At 44.0% G+C, this 22,943-nt stretch overlaps 2 protein-coding genes across 2 annotated transcripts; one reads left to right on the top strand and one right to left on the bottom strand.

Annotated features, from left to right (window-relative positions):
* Positions 1-2,050: 2,050 nt before the first annotated feature.
* LOC120669544 lies at positions 2,051-3,091 on the bottom strand. The gene is made up of 2 exons (XM_039949316.1): positions 2,915-3,091; positions 2,051-2,644 (listed from the first exon to the last, which is right to left on the bottom strand). Exons 1-2 carry the CDS (start codon positions 3,035-3,037, stop codon positions 2,462-2,464), a joined length of 306 nt encoding a protein of 101 aa, XP_039805250.1. The 5' UTR covers positions 3,038-3,091; the 3' UTR covers positions 2,051-2,461.
* Positions 3,092-13,111: 10,020 nt separating this feature from the next.
* Positions 13,112-22,489, top strand: LOC120669387. Its single transcript, XM_039949147.1, has 3 exons — positions 13,112-13,154; positions 13,372-14,036; positions 22,060-22,489. Exons 1-3 carry the CDS (start codon positions 13,112-13,114, stop codon positions 22,201-22,203), a joined length of 852 nt encoding a protein of 283 aa, XP_039805081.1. The 3' UTR covers positions 22,204-22,489.
* Positions 22,490-22,943: the final 454 nt, after the last annotated feature.

Raw genomic sequence — 22,943 nt, 5'->3', positions numbered from 1 at the left:
CCTCATCACACGTATGGCCCCGGACCCACCTCCTGCTTGGAAAAGGGTCCGGCGACGCCACGTGCCCCTCCGAGAGGGACGCACAGCACACGCAGTCGGAGCCCCGGACCTGCCCCTCGAGGGGCTCGGGACCTCCACGCAATCCTCGGGCCTTCTTGGTGCGCACGTCGGCACTCTATCCAGGGGGTCCAGGACCGCCGCGTGCCCCACCACTGCTGGAGCACACAGGACACTGACCAGCAGGGCCCACGGAATGCCACATCGGGAGGATTGGACATTCTACAGCGACGACCACGCCACCTGCTGGGGTTGGCCGGGCGCCGGCGTGATCTCCGCAAGACCATGGACGACATCCAGGACGACTGTCACGCCCGACGCCATGCCCCGCAGTGTACTCCCTGCAGTGTTCGACCACTGCACCCCCGCGATTCGGGGGAAGACGATGACTTCCACGTTCCCCTACTCATGTACCCCGTCCCTCCTTGTGTCTATAAAAGGAGGAGGCGGGCATCCCTTAAAGAGGTCGGTCGGTCGACTCTCTAGACACACACCACTCAGAGCACACGCACTCGCTCCTAGCTCCGACATCGCTATTCGCCACGCTCAACCCCTCTTCTAGCAGGGACTTGAGAGCTTCTCTCCCTCTCTCGCCTCGCTTGTACCCCCTACTACAAGCACTCTGGGTGCAAGATAATACAGTGCCCTCGCACACCCCTTTGCTGGACGTACGGCCCCGTGGCCAGAACTAGGATAAACCCGTGCGTTACTGTGTTGGCTCTTGCATCAACATCTAGGACGAGAAAACACGCAGCATTTGCTAGTTGGGATCCGGACCCCCGGGTCAGGACACCGACACATCTTTAAAGCCCACTTAGCCCTAATTATCTGTTGCAAATATGTTCAATATCTTAGTAAGATTAACTCAATATTTTGTTAAACATGTTCAACATTTAGCTTTCAAAATGTTGAAACTGTAAAAGACAAATGTTGAAATTAGAAACATACAATGTTGAAAATATTGAAATGAAATGTTGAAGAGTTCTTCTCCGACGAGGTGGGCTTTTCTTCTCCAGCTGCGGCGTGCGCGGGCACGGTGCCGTCAGCAGCGCGGGTCTCGACGGCAGTGGTAGCAGCGCATGGCTCTACAGCTTGCACAGCACACAGCGGCAGCAGCTACTGCAGCACAGCACGCCGCGGTAGCAGCGGCGCGGCAGGGCGCGCGGGAGTGCGGCAGGCGAGCGGCGTGGGGCGGCGGCAGACCACGGGCTCAGGGGTGGCGGCGCATGGTGAGGATGCGGGTAGGGGGAGGAAGAAGATTAGGGTTGAGTAGATCCAACGAATGGGATGACTTGCACGAATCTCAAATACTAGAAGGTGGAGAAGAAAAAAAAATCTTCCGGAAGATGTATAGGATTTCCGGGCGTCGAGGCAACTAGCAAGCATCGGATCGGAGCAGCCTCACGTATTGGCCTCATGGTCATGGGCTGGGATTTGGCCTAATGGGCTGTTGGGCTTTCAATTAAAGGATTAATATGTCTACTAATATTTCTTGTTATATATATGATTTTGGACCCCCTAACCCCGGGGGCCCCCCGGCGGTTGCACCTCCCCCCTAGAGTCGGCCCTGTTCTCAAGATTTGTCAGCTAAGTCTCTTAAAGGTGCTATATGGGTAATAAATATTTTGCATCCATACTAAATTTTTTTATTTATGTCCATCTTGTCCCCCAACATTTGTGTTCTATCATACATCAGAAAGTTCACAAAATGCAAGTTTCTGTAGAAAACACAGAAACCAACAATTTCAGTTGTTGTTGTTCATTGAGCATTCAAGTAAACAATGAAACAGACCCCCAAATTAAATGAGATACAGCCATAATCTCAACAATAGGAACAGTCACAGCGGCCTCGCTGCAAGATTAGGGATGGAGATATCTTCCGCAACTGAAAATAGTAAATTCAAGATATATAGCTGTCCTATGCCTTTTTATTGAAATAGCTAGTAGTAACAACATCCGAGCTCCTTTCTAAGAGTCTAGACAGATCGATCGGAAATAGAACATTTTAGACGATGACAGGTGAGGAATTCAGGTATACAGCGCCTTCTCCCGAGGAGAAAGAAGAAATTCCTCACCCATCGTCGTCTGAAGACCCCGGCCCTGAAGCCCCAATTCCTAATCGAACAAACCCTTTATACAGATCTTTAAAAAAGAAAATACTGGAAGTCTGGAACGGATCGGAGTGGCGAAGGGGATGGCACGAAAATCCGAGAGACCTATCAGGACTACCATGCCACAATCTCTGCTACTAGCTCTACTGTGAAGCCTGATCACACAATCTCTGCATGTGTCCGTACAACTGTACACGAGCGTTACGTGAGTGTGCCGGCCGGCCGGCGTCACGCCAGCCAAGACGACGAGATGGTCAAATCCAGGTTCAGCGCTGGCTTGCTCTCCTCCTCCTTCACGGTGGCGACACGGCGAACACCGTCTGCCGGAGCCGGGAGCTCCTCGCTGATCGTGCTCTCGAGCCGTCGGCGTCGCTGCTCGCGTCCTCCCACAGGCCGATCAACAGCGTGAGGTCAGAGCCCGTTTGCTTCTCATCAGGCCTCCTGTTGGATGTAGTGTGACTTGGCTTGATCGCCGCCTGATCCACAAGCAAGTGAGGTGTAACAGTTTAGTATCAACTAGGTGAAGATACAAGCAAGCGCGTTGCTACGGAATTTAAAAGAGCTTTTCGATAAACTATGATAAAAGATACAATAATTATTTAAATAAAACATTATGGAGAGCATGTAGTAAGACAAATAACAACTTAGATTGAGTTTGCTAAGAAAACAAAAAATGATATATTTTTCTAATCATGAAAAGCTTGTATAATTTTTGTTAAATTTGAAAATTTATAGTGTAAAATCACCTTGATTAGGGGGGCCAAGCCCCTGCCCGACCCCTGTCTCCGCCCCTGCAGAGGAAGGGCATAGCTGCCGAAGAAGAGCACAACAATGGGAAAGGTGAGGAAGGCCACAAAAGCCACTAACATCTCTTAGGTCAGTGCTGTCATGGCTAGGTGCAACGCGAGGAAATTAGAGGCGGAGTAGAATGGTTCGGGGGTGGATGGTTTCCGATCTTCCTCCAGCGATGCAGACATTTTATAGAGAGCTGGAAAGGAGGATGGTACTCGACCCCAACGACCCATTTTGTTGCCTTTGTGATCATTTATTTTGAGTGGAGCACTTGATGTTGGGGAAGGAGAAAGAAAGACATGAGAATCAAATTTTTTGAAAGGTACAATCAATTTATTTTGAATGGAGCATTTGCTGTAGGGGAAGGATATAAGAAAGATATTGTTTTGTTTCGGTTGCTTTGCTTCCTACATGCATGCATGACGATACATCTGTGACAGAATAATCGACGTGCAACTTTTAGGCTTGATTATATTGATTGCCGTGAGCTGGTGGAAAAGTTACTTGGGTTTTGTGATCATTTATTGAGTGGAGCACTTGCTATAGGGGAAGGAGATAGAAAGACATGAGAACTAAAGCAAAGTGAGCATTTATTTTGAGTGGACAATAGAATATGAAAAAACATAAGCTAGAATGATGAATCAACGGTCATGATTAAACTTGGGCTTAAGATCTAATGGACACAATTTTGTTGATGATGTGGCGCAATGTGAGTTGAGAGAAATAGAAGTTAATGGCTTGTAGTGGGGACCAACTATATAGGTTATATAGATTGGAAGCATTTATTTCTGCAAAAATATTTTCAAAAATTGCTACAGTGTCTTTCTCATAGCCACCAGCTATCTAGTCCTCAACCGCATCTTTGTCCGCGGGGTAGAAGTAACTAAAGACGGCCTTCGGCTACGGATCGCCCGCACCAACTTAACGATAGCACTACGAGTACAAAAGTTACTTGCAGAACTTATCCAATATGAGTATATACTTGCCTGACCTTAAGCAAAATACATTTGGTTAGCAGCAAGGAAATGTCATGATATTTAATTTTTCATAAAAAGCATCTAACATTGATCAAGTTATAATGAGAAAAAGACATAGCATCTATAATCTCTATATCATACATCAATGCAATTACATAAGTAAAGTGATCATAAATCATGAGCTCAATCTTCCATTAACTCATTCACGAAACTCTGCATTGGAGCGAACCTCAAAGAGCGTGCTCAATGACCGAGAGTGCAGCTATTACAATAGATTAGAAACCCATGTAGGGTGTACAACTTTTCCCACATGAGAACAAAATCAACGATCGTACCCATAGCTAAGGATAAGTGTTCATTCATGCCTCTACCGTTCACATACCCCCATACCCGGCTATGAGCGAACGGTCGAGAGGGACAAGTGCACCGGAACCGCTTTCACACCACATCACAACTCGCACCAAATTCTTTCAAGGAAAGGTGCGACTTATGCTACTTGGCTTACCATCTCATTGTTAAGCATGTGGTTTGTACGGAAAAGTGCTCAAGACCAAAGAGACGGTCCTCAACTAACTCAGCCAAGATTAACCATTTGGGTTCCTCTCCCGCCATTCTTGCTCAAGATTGACCATGGTAAAATAGTGAAATATTCAGTGGAGCCAAATCTAAACATGCTGGATCCAGCAAAAATTACCAACATATCATTTGAGCTACCGAAATTGTAGATATTGTTATTAATAGATTTATCTATTAATAGCAATGTCTACTTTTCAGTAGCCCAAATGGCATGTTGGTGATTTTTTGTTGGATCCAACATGCTTAAATATGAATCCGGTGAATTTTTCACTGTTTTACCATATTTCTGCAATTTTTTGTGATTTAAAAAATGAAAATAAATTTATATATGCCTAGAATTATTTACTAGTTCGAAAAATACCAAAAAATTCATAAAAAATTTCTTTATGTTGTTATTTTTTTGGCTAAAAACCTAAACTAATATGTTTGAATATAATTAGATTGTAGACCTAATGGCAGGTGATGGAATGGCCAACAAACTAAACGAACTTATTTTGGGGCTAAATTGCCAAGTTCAAGAGGGAAATGACAAAAAAAATTAAGCACAACCTTTTTAGAGCCAAGGAAATAATTTTCTCTTCAAAGAATCGGTTGCAAATATGCTAACTAGGCTTTTGCTGCTGCAGCCATGATTCTGCCCTGCCAGAGGAAACACTGAACACAGCAAGCAGGTCTTTTGAGATTGGGAACATTAACAATAGCAAAAACGATACCAGGTGGTAAATCCAGAATACAAAATCCACATATAGTAAGAGATCAAAATGCATACTACATGCAAAATGCACCACAGAATGAATAAGATGGAGTAGAGTAGACAGCGGCAATAACCAGCAAAATCAGAAGTACACAGGTCACAATAATGATCATAGCTAGTTTGTTTTGGTAATCTGAGCCACTTAACTGGTCCATTCTAATCCCGATTTATCAAAACCATTCAGGAGCAGGGCACTTTGCTGGGCTCAATTCAAGACTCAGAGCAACTCCAAGAAGCTCCCTATCTGTGTTAGGATCGGTAAAAAAAAATGAAAAAACAGAGAAACCGGCATCCAAGAGTCTCGGCATCTTCCTCGGCTCGCAATCCCACTCGGAAATGAGCCCCCTAGCTTGGCATATCCCACTCGGAAACGAGCCCCCTCGCTCGGCATTCTTGCCGAGCTCATCCCACTCGGCATCCGGCCTCCCACTCTCTCTCTCTCTCTCTCTCTCTCTCTCTCTCTCTCTCTCCTTTCCTGCGCTCCCGCTCAATCCCTCCTACGGACTTGCCTCCAGCCATGTTGTGCCATCGCCGTCATGTCCACACCGTCCTGCCAGTCCCATAGTCGTGCCTCGTCCTCCCAACGTCCCATCATCATCGCCCTACCGCTGTCCCCCGTCGTCGCGGCTCCCACTATCCCGCCATGTCCCCAGATATGGTGTCTTGCAGCGGCCTTGAGCATCTCGGCACTGTCGGCGGGAAGCTCCTTTTGTGCTGGAGGCCACCGCAGGAGCCCTGGGCCGTGGGCAGGTGGAGCGGCACAACCGCCACTACGGCCGCCGCTAACGGCACCAACATGGCCTCGACGCTTGTGCAGTATTGCGGCGGTGGATGCATGCAGCGCTAGGGGCTTCGGAGGCATGGCGAGCTCTCGCGGCGGGCTCACACGGTGATGCTGCGGCGACGGATGTGCGCTGCGGCGACGGCGGATATGCACAGCATCGGGGGGGGGGGCAGGAGGGTGCTCGCATGGCGGCGGCGGAGCCATAGTGGCGGTGGAGGTGACCAGAGGAGCCATGGCGGGCAGCAGCCAACGGTGGCCATGAGTGAAGATAAGCACCATGTTCGGTTGGCCCATTTTGAGCTGCTTGCGGCTGGTCTGGGCTGCTCAACCAGCTGTCCAGCAGCCGGCTGATTTTTGCAGCTATTCAGCTACCGCTGCTGCTCCCTAGGCACTGGCCAATACACCGCGAGAGGGAGTGGAGGTGCGGCCGTCGAGAGCCGTTGGGGCGGCTGCTCCAAAACCTCCAGCCGAACGGCTGGATTGGCCCTTCCGAACGGCTGTGCTGGACAGCCGGAGGCCAGCCGCTGGATTCAACCCAAAACAGCCGATACTGGACCAACTGAACACGGTGAAGGTTGTTGGGGGAGGAAAAATATACCTACACTGTTGGATTACCCCTGTATTTTGGAGCTCTATATTTTTCTATAGGGTTGATAAAACTCTATATTTAGCTAAGGATATATAGAAGTTCTTGGAGTTGCTTTCAGGACACTACTACATTTTTTATTTTCAGAGCCGTGCATTTTTTATTTTTAGAGGCATTTTTTAGAAACGCCTCAGAGCTAAAGTCAGTGCTAATAGAGCATTTTCAGAGGTGTTTCTTTGCACGCTTTGTTAATCAAAATAAAAATAAAAAATAGGCAAGCTCGCCAAGCCCATCTAGGCTCGGCGAGCCCATCTGAGCGGCCGGTCGGCCGCCTGCTGTGCCGTCGCTCGCCGCCGGCCGCGGCCCTCCGGGGGCTGCCGCAGCGCACAGCCGAGCCGCCATGCCCGCGACCGCGGCCGCCTGCCGCACCGCCGCAAGCGGCCCCGCCGCCCCTCCGCTCCGCCGCCGCCGCCGCACACCATCTGCGCTGCTTCCGCCGCCGATGCCCGCCGTGATCGGCCGGCCCGGGCGGATCCGAGGTGCCGCTGCCGGCCCGGGCGGATCCGAGGCGCCGCCGCCGGCCCGAGCGGATCCGGCCACTGCTCGCCAGATCCGGGGCGGGGGCGGCGCGGGGAGGAGAGGGGACGGTAGGGGGCGACGTCCAGGCGGGGGCGGCGTGGGGAGGGGAGGGGACGGCGCGGGGCGGCGTCCAGGCGGGGGCGGTGAGGGGAGGGGAGGGGACGGCGAGGGGCGACGTCTAGGCGGGGGCGGCGCAGAGACTGCGGCGTCGGGAGAGGGAGAAGGGAGAGAGAAGAGGAAGAGAGAGAAAGAGAGAGTTAGGGTTTGAGGGATTTTGGGTTTTTTATATACTTCTTTCAGCAATCGGGCTCAAATGGACTTCGATTGGGCCGGCCCATTAACAGAGATGATCGTGTTATGTTTGACTGCCTCTGTTAATAGAAGTATTAACAGAGGCGTTCGTGTTATGTTTGACCGCCTCTGTTAATTGATTTTTTGAGGCGTTTTTCGGAACCGCCTCAGTTAATAAAATATGAACGCCTCTGTTAATGCTGGGCTTTAACAGAGGCGTTCATTTTTTGTGCACGCCTCAGAGGCTTTTTTAAGTGCATCGCAAAATTCAGAATTGTAGTAGTGGGAGGTATCCAAATACTATCTACTAGAAAAGATGATACCTACTCATTTCTTCAAAAAAAAAAAGATATGTTCACTCTAAGGTCAAGACAGTTGACAACCTTCTCGCAGAAAGAAGGTTTCGTGATACAAAACATCTATTCCATCGGTAGCAGAGAAATAATGATGCGAATTTGCAAAAGCCTCCATCTACTGCACGTTCGAGCAAGTGTTCCAGGCAACTAAGAATGGGAAACGGATAGCAGATATTCGAATTATTCGATATCTATATCCTTTTAAACATCAATATCGGTATCCGTATCCGTATTCGAATTTAATGTAGTAGTAAAGTGGATACATCCAAATTTGATTTTTATTGATTTTCTCTATCCGATTTCATATTCGTATTCGACAATATCCGACACTATTTGTATCTATTTTCATTCAAAAACTATTTAAAAAATTATTTTTATTTCTTACCACCCATATTACTAATTTTATAATAAATATATAATATAAAAGATTAAATTTACTTTTAAATATTCTTATTTTATCTCGAAATTACTTCTATATTTTTATTTATATATAATAAAATTATTTATATATTTAGTGCAATATATTTTTAGTTCTAATTTTATTTTTATGTATTTATTTATTAACGATAAATAGATTATTTTTAACTAGATATCGTTATTATATTATTATACTTTAGTTTGTACATATATCATGATTTTATAATCTAAAACTACTAATAAATAAATTAACTAAATGTTAGCTCATATATCAAGTCAATATCTGAATTCAAATTCGAATCCAGGGCATCCGTTTTGCATTCGTATCCGAGAATATCCGAATTCGTATCCGTATTTGATTTACAATGTGGTAAAAGGTACTATCCAAATCCGATTCCATACGAATCCGATCCGTTTCCATCCTTAAAGGCAACAATCATCATAATGCTTTCAAGCCTGCGCACATATTATCAAAATCCACCACTAAGATCACAAATCCCCTTTGTGTCAAAAAAAAAGATCACAAATCCCGGAAGGAAGGGGAAGGAAAACCCTAACCCCTCGTGCAACTGACAAATCGAAAATCCACCACTAAGGCTGTGTTTAGTTCGGAAAAAATTGAGCTTAATACTGTAGCACATTTTGTTGTTATTTGATAATTAATATTTAATTATAAAATAATTAGTTTAAAAGATTCATCTCAGTTAAATAGTGTAATTAGTTATTTTTTTCAAATATATTTAATGCTCTATGTAGATTGCCGAAGATTCGATATGATGAGTAGTGTAGGAAAATTTTTAGAACTAAACAGGTACATCACAAATCGAAAAAAGAAACAGGAAAAGAAACATCAATCATCTCCCCCCACCCCTCGTGCGATTGACGCCAACCCTAACCCCAATCCCCGATCATGGCCGGCCGACGGCGGCGCGGCGGGGGCGACGGCGACGGCGACGGAGCCGGCGCCGGCGCTGGCGCCAGCGCGAGCCCTGGCTTGAACCTTTCCGACGGTTCGCGGGCGGGCATGGCTCGCAACAGAAGCTTGATTCTGGGATTCATGTACGGCTACTACGATGAGGCGCTCAATGCGCTGCCGCTGGAGCGCATGCCGGCACTTGCTCCACGCCTACTCAAAGCCGGCGTCTGCTTCGGCTTCGGCTACCCCGTCACCAACATCATCACTAACACCCTCTCCTTCGTCCCCGGCAAGGACGCCGAGCCCGCGCGTGGGGAGCCCGCGCCGCCCGAGCCCGACGGCGCCAGGATCAGGAAGCGGAAGCGGATGACGAAGGACTCGTGGGACGCAAGAGCGAGGGAGGAGATACTCTCCAAGATCGTCGCCGGCGACGCCCCATCCTCTCCGCAGGCACGGACCATCGCGGAGCACTCGCTGGAGGGCCTGGTCACCTTCCTGACATCGTATTTTCGCTACCTCCCCACTTGGGATGCGCTGCGTTACCTCCGCCTGTCCCGGGCCGATCTTCTCATCGCAGTCCGCCTCATCGAGCTAGACCGCTGCCACAGGCGCAAGTTCAGATTCCGCATCCACTCACATGCTGTCAAGACTGCTCTCAAATGTGCTGCATTGTCAGCAAAGCTACCCAATGTTGACGCGTTCCTCACCGGCTCGTCAGCGCTTGTGTCTCACCTCACCCACATTGTGCCCCCAGATAGCTCTCGCCGCCACCGCCGCTACTACTCTATTGAAGATGTGATCAGGCTGTCCAAATTGTGGGAAGAGACACCAAAACCAAACAAACAGACCATTCCGATGCATCTAGCTGGTATTCGGTTTCATCAATATGACATGAAGGTCCCTCCTGCGTTGACGCAATCAATCCGATCCGTTCTTCGTGATAGGATCCATGCTGTGTAACCTCCTGCGTAATGGCCATCATTTGAACGTATCAGACGCATTAGCTTAATTAAGTGTAATCTGACAGCCTGTTTTCAACCCACAGGCCGATCGAAACACACCAGAAGTCTCGCGCGACGGCGAGCACAGACGGTACCAGCATAATATAATTTCACAAAAATAAATAATAACATAAATATTTACAAAACAACTTTAAATTTAGAATTTACATAAAATAAATGACAGCAGCGGAAGAGAATATGACCTGAGAGAAGGAAATTTGATTGAGAACCAATAAAACAAAACCATAACTATAAACACGTGAGGACATCACATCGAGCCCACTGATGCGAATCCTGGTTAGCTTCTATATCTGAAACAGGGTAAACAACAAACTCTGAGTATACTAATACTCAGCAAGACTTACCCGACTTTTAGGTATACTTAGCCCACATATCTAGACATGCAAAGCTTTCTGGCTATGGGTTGTTTTGTGGAAAAGCAATTGAGAGTGAGTCATTACTTTCAATATTTTAGCTCAAAATTAGGAATGAGTACCTATTTTCTACGGTTTGCATTTCTTCACCAATCAGTGTGGAAAAACAATTGATTAGGCACAATCATATTGATCATTTCATTCCCTTCCATGTTCTTACTACGATGTGACTCGGAGATCAAGGTGCTCATGTCCGAGAGCGACTGACGGCGAATAGATCCGATTTAATCTTGCAAGGTGGACCTAACCAACACGGCACGTATTTGCCCCGTCGGACAATACGAACCAACCATTCCCCTCCCCGTCTCGAACTACAGAACCACCCCACCTACATATAGTCAACCGAGCCCTACGAGAGACCACCAAAAGTAAACATATGCATCCCAATTCTCCGCGGCCACTCGACTGCCTTAAGGGGTGGGTAGAAGTTCTGTACTTTCGAAACAATGCAGTACTAGGCTTACCGGTTTCGACTACCTCCTACTTCCGGCATGCAGTTAGTACAATTCAAACATGATCAGCAGGGCCAACAACGGTACGGTCCTCAATCGACTCGGATGAGGCTAAGACACCCAGGAACCCTGTCCTGCTGCCATACCTATACATCATCATCATTCCCCGCCCGGTCTCATATTTCCATGTCAATTTCAACAACTCAGGTACTGTATATAAGTATATAACCTATATCTCGCGAGTAACCAGAAATTACTCGACTTCTAAGTATCCTATATCTCGCGAGTGCAAAAAGTCACTCGACTTCTATCGAGAAGTATTAAGCATAGCATTTCTATCGTCCTATACATCCTAGTATAATTCAGGGAAACCTAGGGATCATGCAACTAGGGTTCCAATCAACTCCTGAAACGTAATGCATAAGTAATAAATACATATATATATGTGTCATAATTTCAAATAATAGGATGTGCACCGGGGCTTGCCTGGGATTAACACTAAGTCAGTGTTAGTTAGATGATACTCGCTTGGCGAGCATCTTCCTTTGGTCATGCACATCGGGTTCCATCCATCCGTCTTCGGGATATGTCCACCAACATCGTCTTCGGGTTCGGCTCCAGTAGCACGTCCTTCATACGGTTCATCTATCCTACCTAAATGAGATGCGATAATGCATATGTATGAATGCATGGAAGTGCAACACACAAGGCATTCATAAAAGCACAACATACTAGCATAAGCACCTAGAGCTATTTAACTTAACCATCACTCAAGCATCTCATAGAAGATAACAAGCACATCAAGCATGCCACACAAATTAACTTAAATTAAACCACTGCAAGCATCCACCATTCAGGAAATTAGCCAAACCTTCTAGCCAACAAAATTTAACATGATTCACCCAAAAATGACATACTTGAGGTATCAAACCATGCAGAAAAGAATGGCTTAGCAATACTTTTGGAAAGTGAAAGATATAACTAGAAACTAAACAAATGCAAAAACTTAAATTGAGGACATGATCTAGCAACCAAAATTTACCAGCATGATGAGCTATTGATAAATCATGCAACAATATTTTCCCAACATTTATTGACAACAGAAAATATTTAATTTAGCCCTAGCAAAATAAACAGAACAAAAATAGATTTACAAACATGCACATAGCTTCTGGTTCTGAAATTTTTATAGTGAACTAAACATGCAAAGAGTAAGCTACTGCATAAATTTCATAATTTTTGAACATCCAAAACTGCAGATATTAAATAGACAAGCGTAAACAAGCATTAACCATGATTAAATCAATACATCATGAAAACATTAAACAAATAGCAGGTTAAATATTTTTCCTAAGTTCTACATGCCAAATAAAAGCTAATCCAACTGGTTTTATATTTTTACCATTTTTTCTACTATTTACTATGCATTTTCAAAACTTGCAACCACTTAAACTAACATTTAAACTAGAGCAAAAACTATTTAGAAACTGAAGATCAACCCGTAAGGAAAGTTGTAGATATTAGGACAAGGAATCCAACAAATTTTAGTTTGCATTTTTCTAATTTTTCTATGATTTACTATGATTTTTCAAAGTTTCAGCCAATTATTGCAAAACAACCCTTCGCAACACTATTCATTTGAGTCTATAACTATGCAAATAACCCCCTGAACTTGTTTCAATTCTTACCCGAGGTCCCTGGTCGCGAAACAGAGCAGGGGAGAAAGGGGGAACGGCGATTCCGGCCATGGGAGGGCTTGCTGGCGGCGAGGGAGGGGTGAAGGAGCGAGAGGAGATCGGCGCGGACCTGTAGGTGGCCTTGGAGCGTGAGGATGTGGTCCGTGGCGGCGGTTCCACGGCGGGCGGCGGCCGGCAGCGGTACTGTGCCGCTGTGGCGGCGTTCCGGCGAGGCGTGGAGGTGATGGCCGGGCCCGGGAGCTTCGTTGGGACGAGAGCAAGCGGATTTGGGGGTTGGTGGGAGTCGGCGCTGGCTCGAACGGCGGCTTGGCGTGGAGGGGTGGCCACGGCCATGACGGGCGGCGACGCCGCTATGGCGCAGGCAGGCTCGGCCGGTACGTGCGCGAGAGCGAAGCAGAGCAGAGCAGCACGGCGCGTTGTGGCAGCGAGAGGAGAAGTGGAGCACGGGAGAAGCTTCGTGCGACCGGCGTCGTGGCGTGCGCGAGTGGCGCCGTGGCCAATTTGGCCACGGTGAGCACGCACGGGGAGGAGAGAGCTACACGTGACTTGATAATTTTTTTTACCAAATTTGAATCTTCAAATTTTGTTTAGCACTCCTAATTGAGGGGTGTTACATTTACCACCATGGGTTCCTCAAGGCTGGTTATTGCTATGGTCCATTCAATACATTCTTCAACATCATTGTTAACACTGTCTGGTGTGATACCATTTTTCCTGCACCAGGAGCACTCGAGCTTGACATGATTTGCACTCGGATTCTTATACGTGTTCAGTCTCAGTCCTTGGATGGACTCATCAACCTGTTGCGTGCCTGCATCTCTGGAATCTCGGAACATGATGCCATGATTTATTTGCTCAAGAGTAACCTAGAACCTTCTCAAGCAATTCAGATGGCAGGAAAAGATGGATATGATACATCTAGTTGGGATGCCACTGCATACAAAGCTGCAGCAGATGCATCATCTCATCCTCAAATTGAGGCGTATGTACATTTTGTGATGGAATCGCTACCTATGGTGGAGTCTGCTATCAGGAAATTGTTGAGTACACAGACACTCTCTTCCGGCAAGATTCTTCACCTCTCGACATTGTTGTCATCTTCAAGGAGTCATCCTTCTAAATCGTTGGAGCTAACTGATGAGTTAACAAAAGATGCCCTGGAAATGGTCTCAAGCTACAAAGAAAAATTCTTCTCTCAACAGAACTTTGTCCGCAAAAAGGTTGAAACTGCATTGCTGAATTGTGAGCAAACTAAGGTTAGTTCTTTTTTCTGCTTTCTGCTAAGTAGGTAGGTAAGTTCACTTTTGATCCGTCAAGTTTTACCTTGGTATAATTTATGCCCTGCTGTAGGATCAAGAACACCGACTAGAGGAGGGTTGAAAGAGCCACGGAATTTTGCTTCTTTGATGACCATGATACAAGAGATCTTCCAAGAAATTGACAACCACCGGAGGTGCTTTTCCTATCAACCTTGCACCCCGCATAATCCGAATCCGAGAATCCAACCAAATCAAAATGAGCACCCTTGGGATACCACAAACCAATATTAGGAGAATATTTCAAGTATCTCAAGATCCTTTTGACGGCGGTCAAATGACATTCTCTAGGTGCGGCTTGAAATCGTGCACACATGCAAACACTAAACATGATGTCGGGCCTAGATGCGGTCAAATAAAGCAAACTACCAATCATAGAACGGTAAAGCTTTTGGTCAACCGGGTTACCTCCCTCATCTAGGTCGAGATGTCCATTTATGGCCATAGGAGTCTTGATTGGTTTTGCATCTTCCATACCAAATTTCTTCAAGATATCCTTCACATATTTTGATTGACACACAAAGATGCCTTCCTTGAGTTGCTTGATTTGAAGTCCAAGAAAGAAACTCAATTCACCAATCATGGACATCTCAAATTCCCTAGACATCATTTCACCAAATTCCTCACAAAAGCTTGGGTTAGTTGAACCAAAGATAATATCATCAACATAAATTTGACAAACAAATAAATCTTTACCAATATCTTTAGTGAACAAAGTAGTATCAACCTTACCAATTTTGAAGCCCTTAGAAATAAGAAAATCCCTCAATCTTTCATACCAAGCTCGTGGAGCTTGCTTAAGACCATAAAGAGCTTTAGAGAGCTTGTATACATGATTTGGTTTCTTGGGATCTTCAAAACCGGGAGGTTGCTCAACAAAAACAAGTTCACTAATCTTGCCATTCAAGAAAGCACTTTTCACATCCATTTGAAAAAGTTTAATGTTGTGAGAGCAAGCATAAGCTAATAAAATTCTAATAGCTTCTAATCTAGCAACGGGAGCAAAAGTTTCACCGAAATCCAAACCTTCGACTTGAGTGAAGCCTTGAGCTACCAATCTTGCCTTGTTTCTCACAACCATTCCATCTTCATTTTGCTTTTTTCTAAAAACCCATTTAGTGCCAATAACATTATAATTCTTGGGCCTCTCAACTAAATCCCAAACTTGATTCCGGGTGAAATTATTTAATTCTTCATGCATAGCATTCACCCAATCCGGATCTCTCAATGCTTCATCTACACGGTTAGGTTCAACAAAAGATACAAAAGAATAATGTTCACAAAATGAAGCAATGCGAGATCGAGTTTGGACACCCTTACTAATATCACCCATGATTTGATCCACCGGATGATCCTTTGCAAGAACATGATGAATTCTTTGAGGAACAATGGGTTCTTGAGTTGATGAAGAAGGTGCACTAGATGAACCAATTTGATCTTGTACTTGAGAATCATCATTACTTGAATCTTGTACAATTTGTTGTGCTTGATTATTTGAGATAGAAGTTGAAGGATTAACTCTAATAGAGATAGAAGGACCATCTTCATCTTCATCTTCTTCTCTTGGTCTAACATCACCAATTGACATATTTTTCATTGCATTTCTCAAATCAACACTTCTCACATCATCAAGATTTTCTTGTTCATTATGAGAACCATTGGTTTCATCAAACTCAACATCATATGCTTCTTCAACAATGCCATGAGTTTTGTTGTAGACCCGATAAGCCTTGCTATTAGATGAATATCCAAGAAGAAAACCCTCATCACATTTGCTTTGAAACTTTGATAACCGAGTTCCCTTCTTGAGAATATAGCATTTGCAACCAAACACTCTAAAATATGATATATTTGGCTTCCTTCCAATGAGCAACTCATATGGGGTCTTGTTATGAAATCTATGACAATACAATCTATTAGAGGCATGACAAGCCGTGTTGATTGCTTCGGCCCAAAAGCTATCCGAAACATTATACTCGGAGAGCATTGATCTTGCCATATCAATCAAGGTTCTATTTTTCCTCTCAACAAGACCATTTTGTTCCGGAGTGTACTTGGTTGAGAATTCATGCTTGATTCCTTTCTCATCACACTATTCCTCAACTCTTGTGTTTCTAAACTCACTTCCATTGTCACTCCTCACTTTCTTCACCTTGAGCTCAAATTCATTTTCGGCCCTTGTAAAGAATTTCTTGAATGTGTCATATGTATCGGCCTTGTCATGAAGAAAGAAAACCCATGTATATCTTGAGTAATCATCCACTACCACAAGACAATAGCAATTTCCACCAATACTTCTATATGTTGTAGGACCAAATAAATCCATATGCAATAATTCCAATGGTCTCTCGGTTGACATGACACTCTTAGTGGGATGAGTATTTGCAACTTGCTTTCCGGCTTGACATGAACTACAAAGCTTATCTTTATCAAACTTCACATTCTTCAAGCCAACTACTAAATCATGCTTCAAAAGTCGGTTGAGTTGCTTCATGCCAACATGACCAAGCCTTCTATGCCATAACCAACCCAAAGAAGATTGAGTGAATAAGCAAGTGGACAAATTTGCCTCTTTAGTAGCAAAATCCACAAGATATACATCCTCATGTCTAAATCCCGTAAAGATGTGATCTTTTCCATCCAAGCTAGTCACCACAACATCATCTTTAGTGAAACTACACTTATATCCAAAATCACAAAGTTGAGTGACCGCTAAGAGATTAAACTTGAGAGAATCAACCAACAAAACATTTGAAAGAGAATGATTGCTTGAGATAGGAATTGTACCAACTCCTTTGACTTTGCCCCGGCTATTGTCACCAAAGATGATGTCACTATAGCCACCCACATTCTCATCTAGAGAGGAAAACATCATTTAATCTCCGGTCATGTGTTGAGTGCATCCACTATCAAGCACCCAATGTCTTCCTCCGGACTTGTAATTCACCTATAAAGAGGAAGTAACTCTTTTAGGTACCCAAACTTTCTTGGGTCCTTGAATGTTAGTGACCACATTAGTGACCAAGACTTTTGGCACCCAAATGGCATTCTTTTTAGCACCATTTATAGGTATCCCAACAAATTTTGCACTAACATTGCCATTTGAATTTTTCATAAGCATGTAACTTGAATCAAAGGATATGACTTTCTTGTTGATGCAATTCTTCTCAACATGGCCAACCTTCTTGCATTTTTCACAATATGGCTTGCCACTACCCTTCACAAAGGTAGTTTTAGTTTGCACAAAAGCCTTCTTCCCTTTCTTAGGAATATATCCAAATCCTTGCTTGTTCAAGGTGAACTTTTGGCTTGCCCAACAATGATTAAACTTTGCTCTACTATCATAGCATTTTCTCAAATCATTAGTCAAGCAAGTAACCTCTTTCTTTAACAAATCATTTTCCATAATGAGAGATTCATTGCATGATGAGTTATTAATTTTGGTGCACAAAGAACTAGTAGAGCTAGAGCCACAAGATTTATCATCAATTAAATCACAACTAACACCAATGCTCAATGTTGCTTTTCTTTCATGACTAAGCAAGGTATTGTGAGCTTCCTCAAGCTTCTCATGAGTTTCTTTGAGATTCTCATGAGAAGTCTTTAGCTCCTCATAGGAATCTTGAAGAGAAGTAAACTTCAACTTCAAGTCCCTCAACTTAGCCTTTTCCTTTGTCATGAATTCATCGGCATCATTAAGCATTTCAACAAGATCATCATATGAAAGTTCATCAAGTTCACCATCTTGTTGTACCTTTGCACCACCTTTTGCCATAAGACAATGTGGTGTAGAGAAGAGTGATGGAGCCTCCTTGATGGCGATCCCGGCAACTCCCTTGGATGGCTTGTCATTATCATCATCATCATCATCATCGGAGCTTGCATCGGAATCCCATTCAACAAAATATGCTTGGCCATTCTTTTTCTTCTTGATGAACTTCTTCTTCTTCTTTTCATCATTCTTCTTGTCCTTTTTCTTGTTTGGACAATTTACAATGATATGACCTACTTCACCACAATTGAAGCAAGTCTTGTCCACAAAAGGATTTTTTCTTGATGATTGACCTCTCTTGCCAAAGTTCTTCTTGCTCATCATTCTATTGAATCTCTTGACAAAGAGAGCCATCTCCTCATCCAATTCTTCTTCTTGGCACCCATTTTCTTCTTCATTTTTGCTATTTTGAGCTTTGAATGCCACACTTTTCTTTTTCACATCAATTTCTCCACCATGAGCTTCATCTTGAGATTTCTTGAACATGTCATGGGTGAGAATTTCTCCCAATATTTGTGTGGGAGTTGCGGTCTTCACATTTGACCTTACAAGTAAGGTCACAATTGTGTCATATCTTTCTGGAAGACATCTAAGAAACTTGTGGTTGAAATCCCCATCCGGTACCTCAAATCCAAGTCCCTTGAGGTCATTCACAATGTCATTTAGCCGGTTGAATATCTCGGCAATACTCTCATCCTTCTTCATGGTGAATTCACTAAAATTCCCTTTGAGCAAATATAACTTGGCCTCCTTCACAGTTGATGTGCCCTCATGAATTTCCATGAGCTTCTTCCATATGTCATTTGCATTTGTGAGGCTCTTGACTCTATTAAATTCATTCACATCAAGAGCACTAAAGAGCACATTAACCCCTTGATCATTTAGTGTCTCATTTTCCTCATCTAGGGGTGTCAAACTCTTTGGGTCCAAAATGACATATCCATCACTTACTACTCTCCATAGCTTTCTACTCATGGCTTTGAGATGAGCCGACATCCTAGTCTTCCAATAATCATAATTGTTCCCATCAAAGAACGGTGGCTTCCCAACATGAATCCCATGATCACTAGTCATTGTTCTACTCCAAGATGGTTAAATCCGCAATTAATGGAGTACTTAGCTCTGGTACCACTTGTAGGATCAAGAACACCGACTAGAGGGGGGGTGAATAGGCGGTTTAAAATCTAAAGCCAACAACACTAGAGAAATTTAATTAGAAACAAAGGAAAAGCCCTATGTCATGCTATTACTATCTCTAGATATTTTGAGAAAAATGGCACTAAAGACCCGTCAAACATGAGTACACAACCCCTCTTGATAGTACGGCTATCTATCCAACAAATCCGGTCACTTTTCATCCACTAAACGCCTTGTGACCGGTAAAATGCAAAAGCCATATTTTATACCTTTGCCTTGAGCCCGAGCTTTGCTCATCATCTCCAAAACTCCATACGTTCACAACCAATCTCTTTCATCCGTGGATCAACCTATACTCATCATCTCAAATGAAATCGTTAATCCACAAACAGTTGTCATTAATTACCAAAACTCGAATTAGGGGCCTAGATGCTTTCACCTGCTCCGTGATACTTTTTTTACGTAAACGACACTATTTAATTCGCACCCCTCAATTTAATAACCAGTTATTAGTTCAAACCATCAACCTTTTTATCCTCAAAGGCGAGAAGAGCTGTATTTCATTTCATTAAGAGAGGATAAAGTGCAAAAGAGTACAGGCATGCCATACGTTTTAGGCAATCAGTTCACCCATAACAAACGACCGACCCATCAATTTTATGATTCCTGTGTGTGCTGTAAGGGTTCTTCACCCTTTTTCATCTTAATATATAAAGATATACAGCTCTCATACATTTTCAAGAAAAAGAATCTTATGATTTCTAGGATATTGGAGTACAAACAATAAAATTTTTCTTCTGTTTTGCTTGGATAATTTTATATTTAAGTAGCTGACCCTAAGTAAACTCAACATGTTTATCCTGCAGCACCTCCACAATTTCCTTACAAACTATTCAGCTCTCTGTCTGAGAACAGGAAGATGCAATCAACCTGATAATTCTGAACTATCTATTCTTCCTGCACTTCCCAACTCTCCAATATTCCAAGAGGTTATACATTTCTTCATTGGCTCCCTTAATTCCTTACCACCAGGGGTTAACCATTTGGGTCAACTTTTTGAGCTGGTATATGATCATCCTTAGTCAACCCCCACAAGATTATTGCCTTCTTAGGGTTAGATGCTGTTGTTAAAGTTCACCGGGCAGTTTTTTTGGCTTATATATATTCAATAACATTAGGAGTATTATTGAGGACTATTTTACATTCTAGGGGAGCTTGAACTAATTATTACTATCAAATATCTATAGATTACAAAACTAGAAAGGGGTGTTTTTGGAAGTACATTCCAGGTTCAGTTATGCATCCCTTTTTTCTTCTCTCATGGGAATTGAAGTTATCTATTGCTCGGGCTGGCCCAGGTATCCATCACAGGCCTCGCCATATGAATTTTAATTATAGCTTGGCTCTCCCTCAACTCGACCACTTCCTTTGAAATTTCTTTGATGGATTGCCTCTCTTTGATTTTCACTTGCACATTCCTCCACACGTATATCATGTTCTCAACTTCTACAAAAACTTCTACTGGTTGCTTGAGTAATCTTCCTTTCTGATTGGAGCGATCACTTCCATGAGCAGCTTCCTGATTCAAAGTGACTTCCACCATCTCTGAAAAAATATGGATTTCATCCTGGATTAAGACAATAACACCCCGTCCATCTCTGGCCCTTCAGATTTCATCCATGAACACCTTGATTAGCTGCTTTAAGGCCATCCCCAACCTAATGACTAGGATGGTGTCCATAGAATTAAATGAGCTACCACCTAGGATAAAATATGATGTGGCAAGTGATAATGAAGAAAGAGAAGGAACCTAGGTCTTGCATGAGACATGGCTTCTACACAATATCCAAGAAAAAATGAGAGATAGTAGTGTTTGCATTAGGGAGGTAGTGTCTAGCACTAGTTTCTTGATGATGTGGAGCTTATGGAACACTACTACAGAATAGGCCTTTGTTCCAGGTCATTTGTCCCGGTTACCTTTGGGCCCGGGACAAAAGGTGGCTTTTGTCCCGGGTCCAAAGGCTAGCCGGGCCAGCGGGGGGACATGGGCCTTTTGTCCCGGGTGGAGCCACCAACCCGGACAAAAGGCCCCCCTTTTGTCCCGGTTGGTGGCTCCACCCGGGACAAAAGGTCCAACCCTTTTATCCCGGTTGGTAACACCAACCCGGACAAAAGGGTGACCCTTTTATCCCGGTTGGTGGTACCAACCCGGACAAAAAGGACCCTTTTGTCCCGGTTGGTGTTACCAACCCGGACAAAAGGCCCCTCCACGTGATAGTTCAAAACGGAGTTATTCTTTACTGAGTCACATGTACTACTTAGGTGAGTTGGCAAGAAAGCCATGCGCTAGGCAATATGTCTTGGGTTCCAATCCCACAGGGCGCAAAGATTTTTTTAGCGCGAGGGACATTTTGTCCCGGTTCTACCACCCGGGACAAAAGCCCTGGGGGCTTTTGTCCCGGCGGCCGAATCCCGGTTCCAAAACCGGGACAAATAGCCCTTTGGAACCGGGACAAATGGCCCGATCTGTAGTAGTGGAAACTATGACTAGTGTGGGATGGCCTAACTGCCGACTCCATGATGATCTCAGTAGCTTTAAGAACTGTCTTTTTTATGTAAGAACTTAGTTTGAGTGCCACCTCCAGTCATGTAAGAACTGTCTTTCCATGATAATCTCAGTAACTTATTTTTGACATTTGTGACTGCAAGGACAGTATGAACTTCGTTTCATTTGCACTTTGAATGAAAGTGTGGGCAGTAAAAGTTTTAGAGACTTTAAATACCCTTATTCACATGTTAATTTTTGGGCGAGTCCAAAAGATAAAACATGTCTTACATTATTTTTTGCCCAAGTCAGTAATGATGATGATAGTGAACATCATTGGTCGTTTTGCCAGCCTGTATCAAATCTTTCAACAAATGGTAAGTTATCTCTACACTGGATACATCTTAATATTCGTGCCATTTTTAAAAGATAACCATAAATTTAGTTACTTATGCTTCTATGTTGATGAATCTGATTTTTTTCCTTTGTGTTTTTTCCCTTCCAAAAAGTCCGTTGCTGTTACTGCGAGTTTGAAGGTACTAGAATTGTGCATCCAGTTCAGAGTTACTCTGGAGGTGTCATGGATTTTGAGAAGATGGCTACAGGAAGACATACTCTCACCAACTCGCGAATTATCAGTCATGGGGAGCTAATAGCTTGCAGTGGGCATATTTGTAGAGGACTACATCTATTTTGATCCTGCTAGGGATGCCAAGTTTATTCGAGCTATGAATAAGACAGCTTGGGGAGAGAAACTCAACTGGGGAGATGAAATTAGGGGGATCAAACAAAAAGTAGCATTAAAAATGGATTTATATCCTTTTAATTCATGTAAGCCTTTTGTTTAGTAGGGTTGGAAATGTATTTGAATGGTACTGCCAACAAAACCTTGCATCTCATGTTACTTATGTGTATGCACCCTTGTTGGGTTTTTAGGCTAACTAAGGCTTACTCCAACCGAGTAGGCAGCAGGGTACCCAAACCAAAAAAAGGTGCTGGAAGTGCACTGTAGCAGGACCTATCTCTCTCCAACCGAATAGGTAAACGCGATACGCATTTTAGGCTGAGGGGTACTGGAGACGCAGAAATGGGTCATCCCTCTCCCGCACGGGTCACTGTACGACCTGCCCACTACGCTTTTTACCTGCTCGGGTTTTTGCCTACCCAGGTGCCCGTCGCCCATCTCCTGGCCGCGAGACCTATACAGCAAAATGGGTCTCAGTTTTTTGCCTACTCGGTTGGAGTAAGCCTAAAGTGACCTTAGTGAAATTTTGATGCATATCTTTGGAACTTGAAATTAAACGGGAATCATGATTTGTTTTGCCATGGAATAACTGTGTACTTCCATAATTGCGACATGATACTATTGCTCCCACCGTTTGAAGTCACATTA

The sequence above is a fragment of the Panicum virgatum genome, chromosome 4N (assembly GCF_016808335.1).
Source record: "Panicum virgatum strain AP13 chromosome 4N, P.virgatum_v5, whole genome shotgun sequence".
Lineage (NCBI taxonomy): Eukaryota > Viridiplantae > Streptophyta > Magnoliopsida > Poales > Poaceae > Panicum > Panicum virgatum.
The sequence above is the reverse complement of the archived record's forward strand: the minus strand, read 5'-3'. Positions and strand labels throughout refer to the sequence as shown.

What these genes read in the sequence shown, in the direction of transcription:
- LOC120669544 (XM_039949316.1), bottom strand. Translation starts at nt 3,037, where the DNA reads ATGTTAGTGGCTTTTGTGGCCTTCCTCACCTTTCCCATTGTTGTGCTC. An exon ending in GCTTGGCCCCCCTAATCAAG is followed by an intron (nt 2,645 to 2,914) that starts GTGATTTTACAC and finishes CTTGTGGATCAG; the next exon opens with GCGGCGATCAAGCCAAGTCA.
- LOC120669387 (XM_039949147.1), top strand. Translation starts at nt 13,112, where the DNA reads ATGACGGGCGGCGACGCCGCTATGGCGCAGGCAGGCTCGGCCG. An exon ending in GGCGCAGGCAGGCTCGGCCG is followed by an intron (nt 13,155 to 13,371) that starts GTACGTGCGCGA and finishes AATTTTGTTTAG; the next exon opens with CACTCCTAATTGAGGGGTGT. An exon ending in TGAATTGTGAGCAAACTAAG is followed by an intron (nt 14,037 to 22,059) that starts GTTAGTTCTTTT and finishes CCTTCCAAAAAG; the next exon opens with TCCGTTGCTGTTACTGCGAG.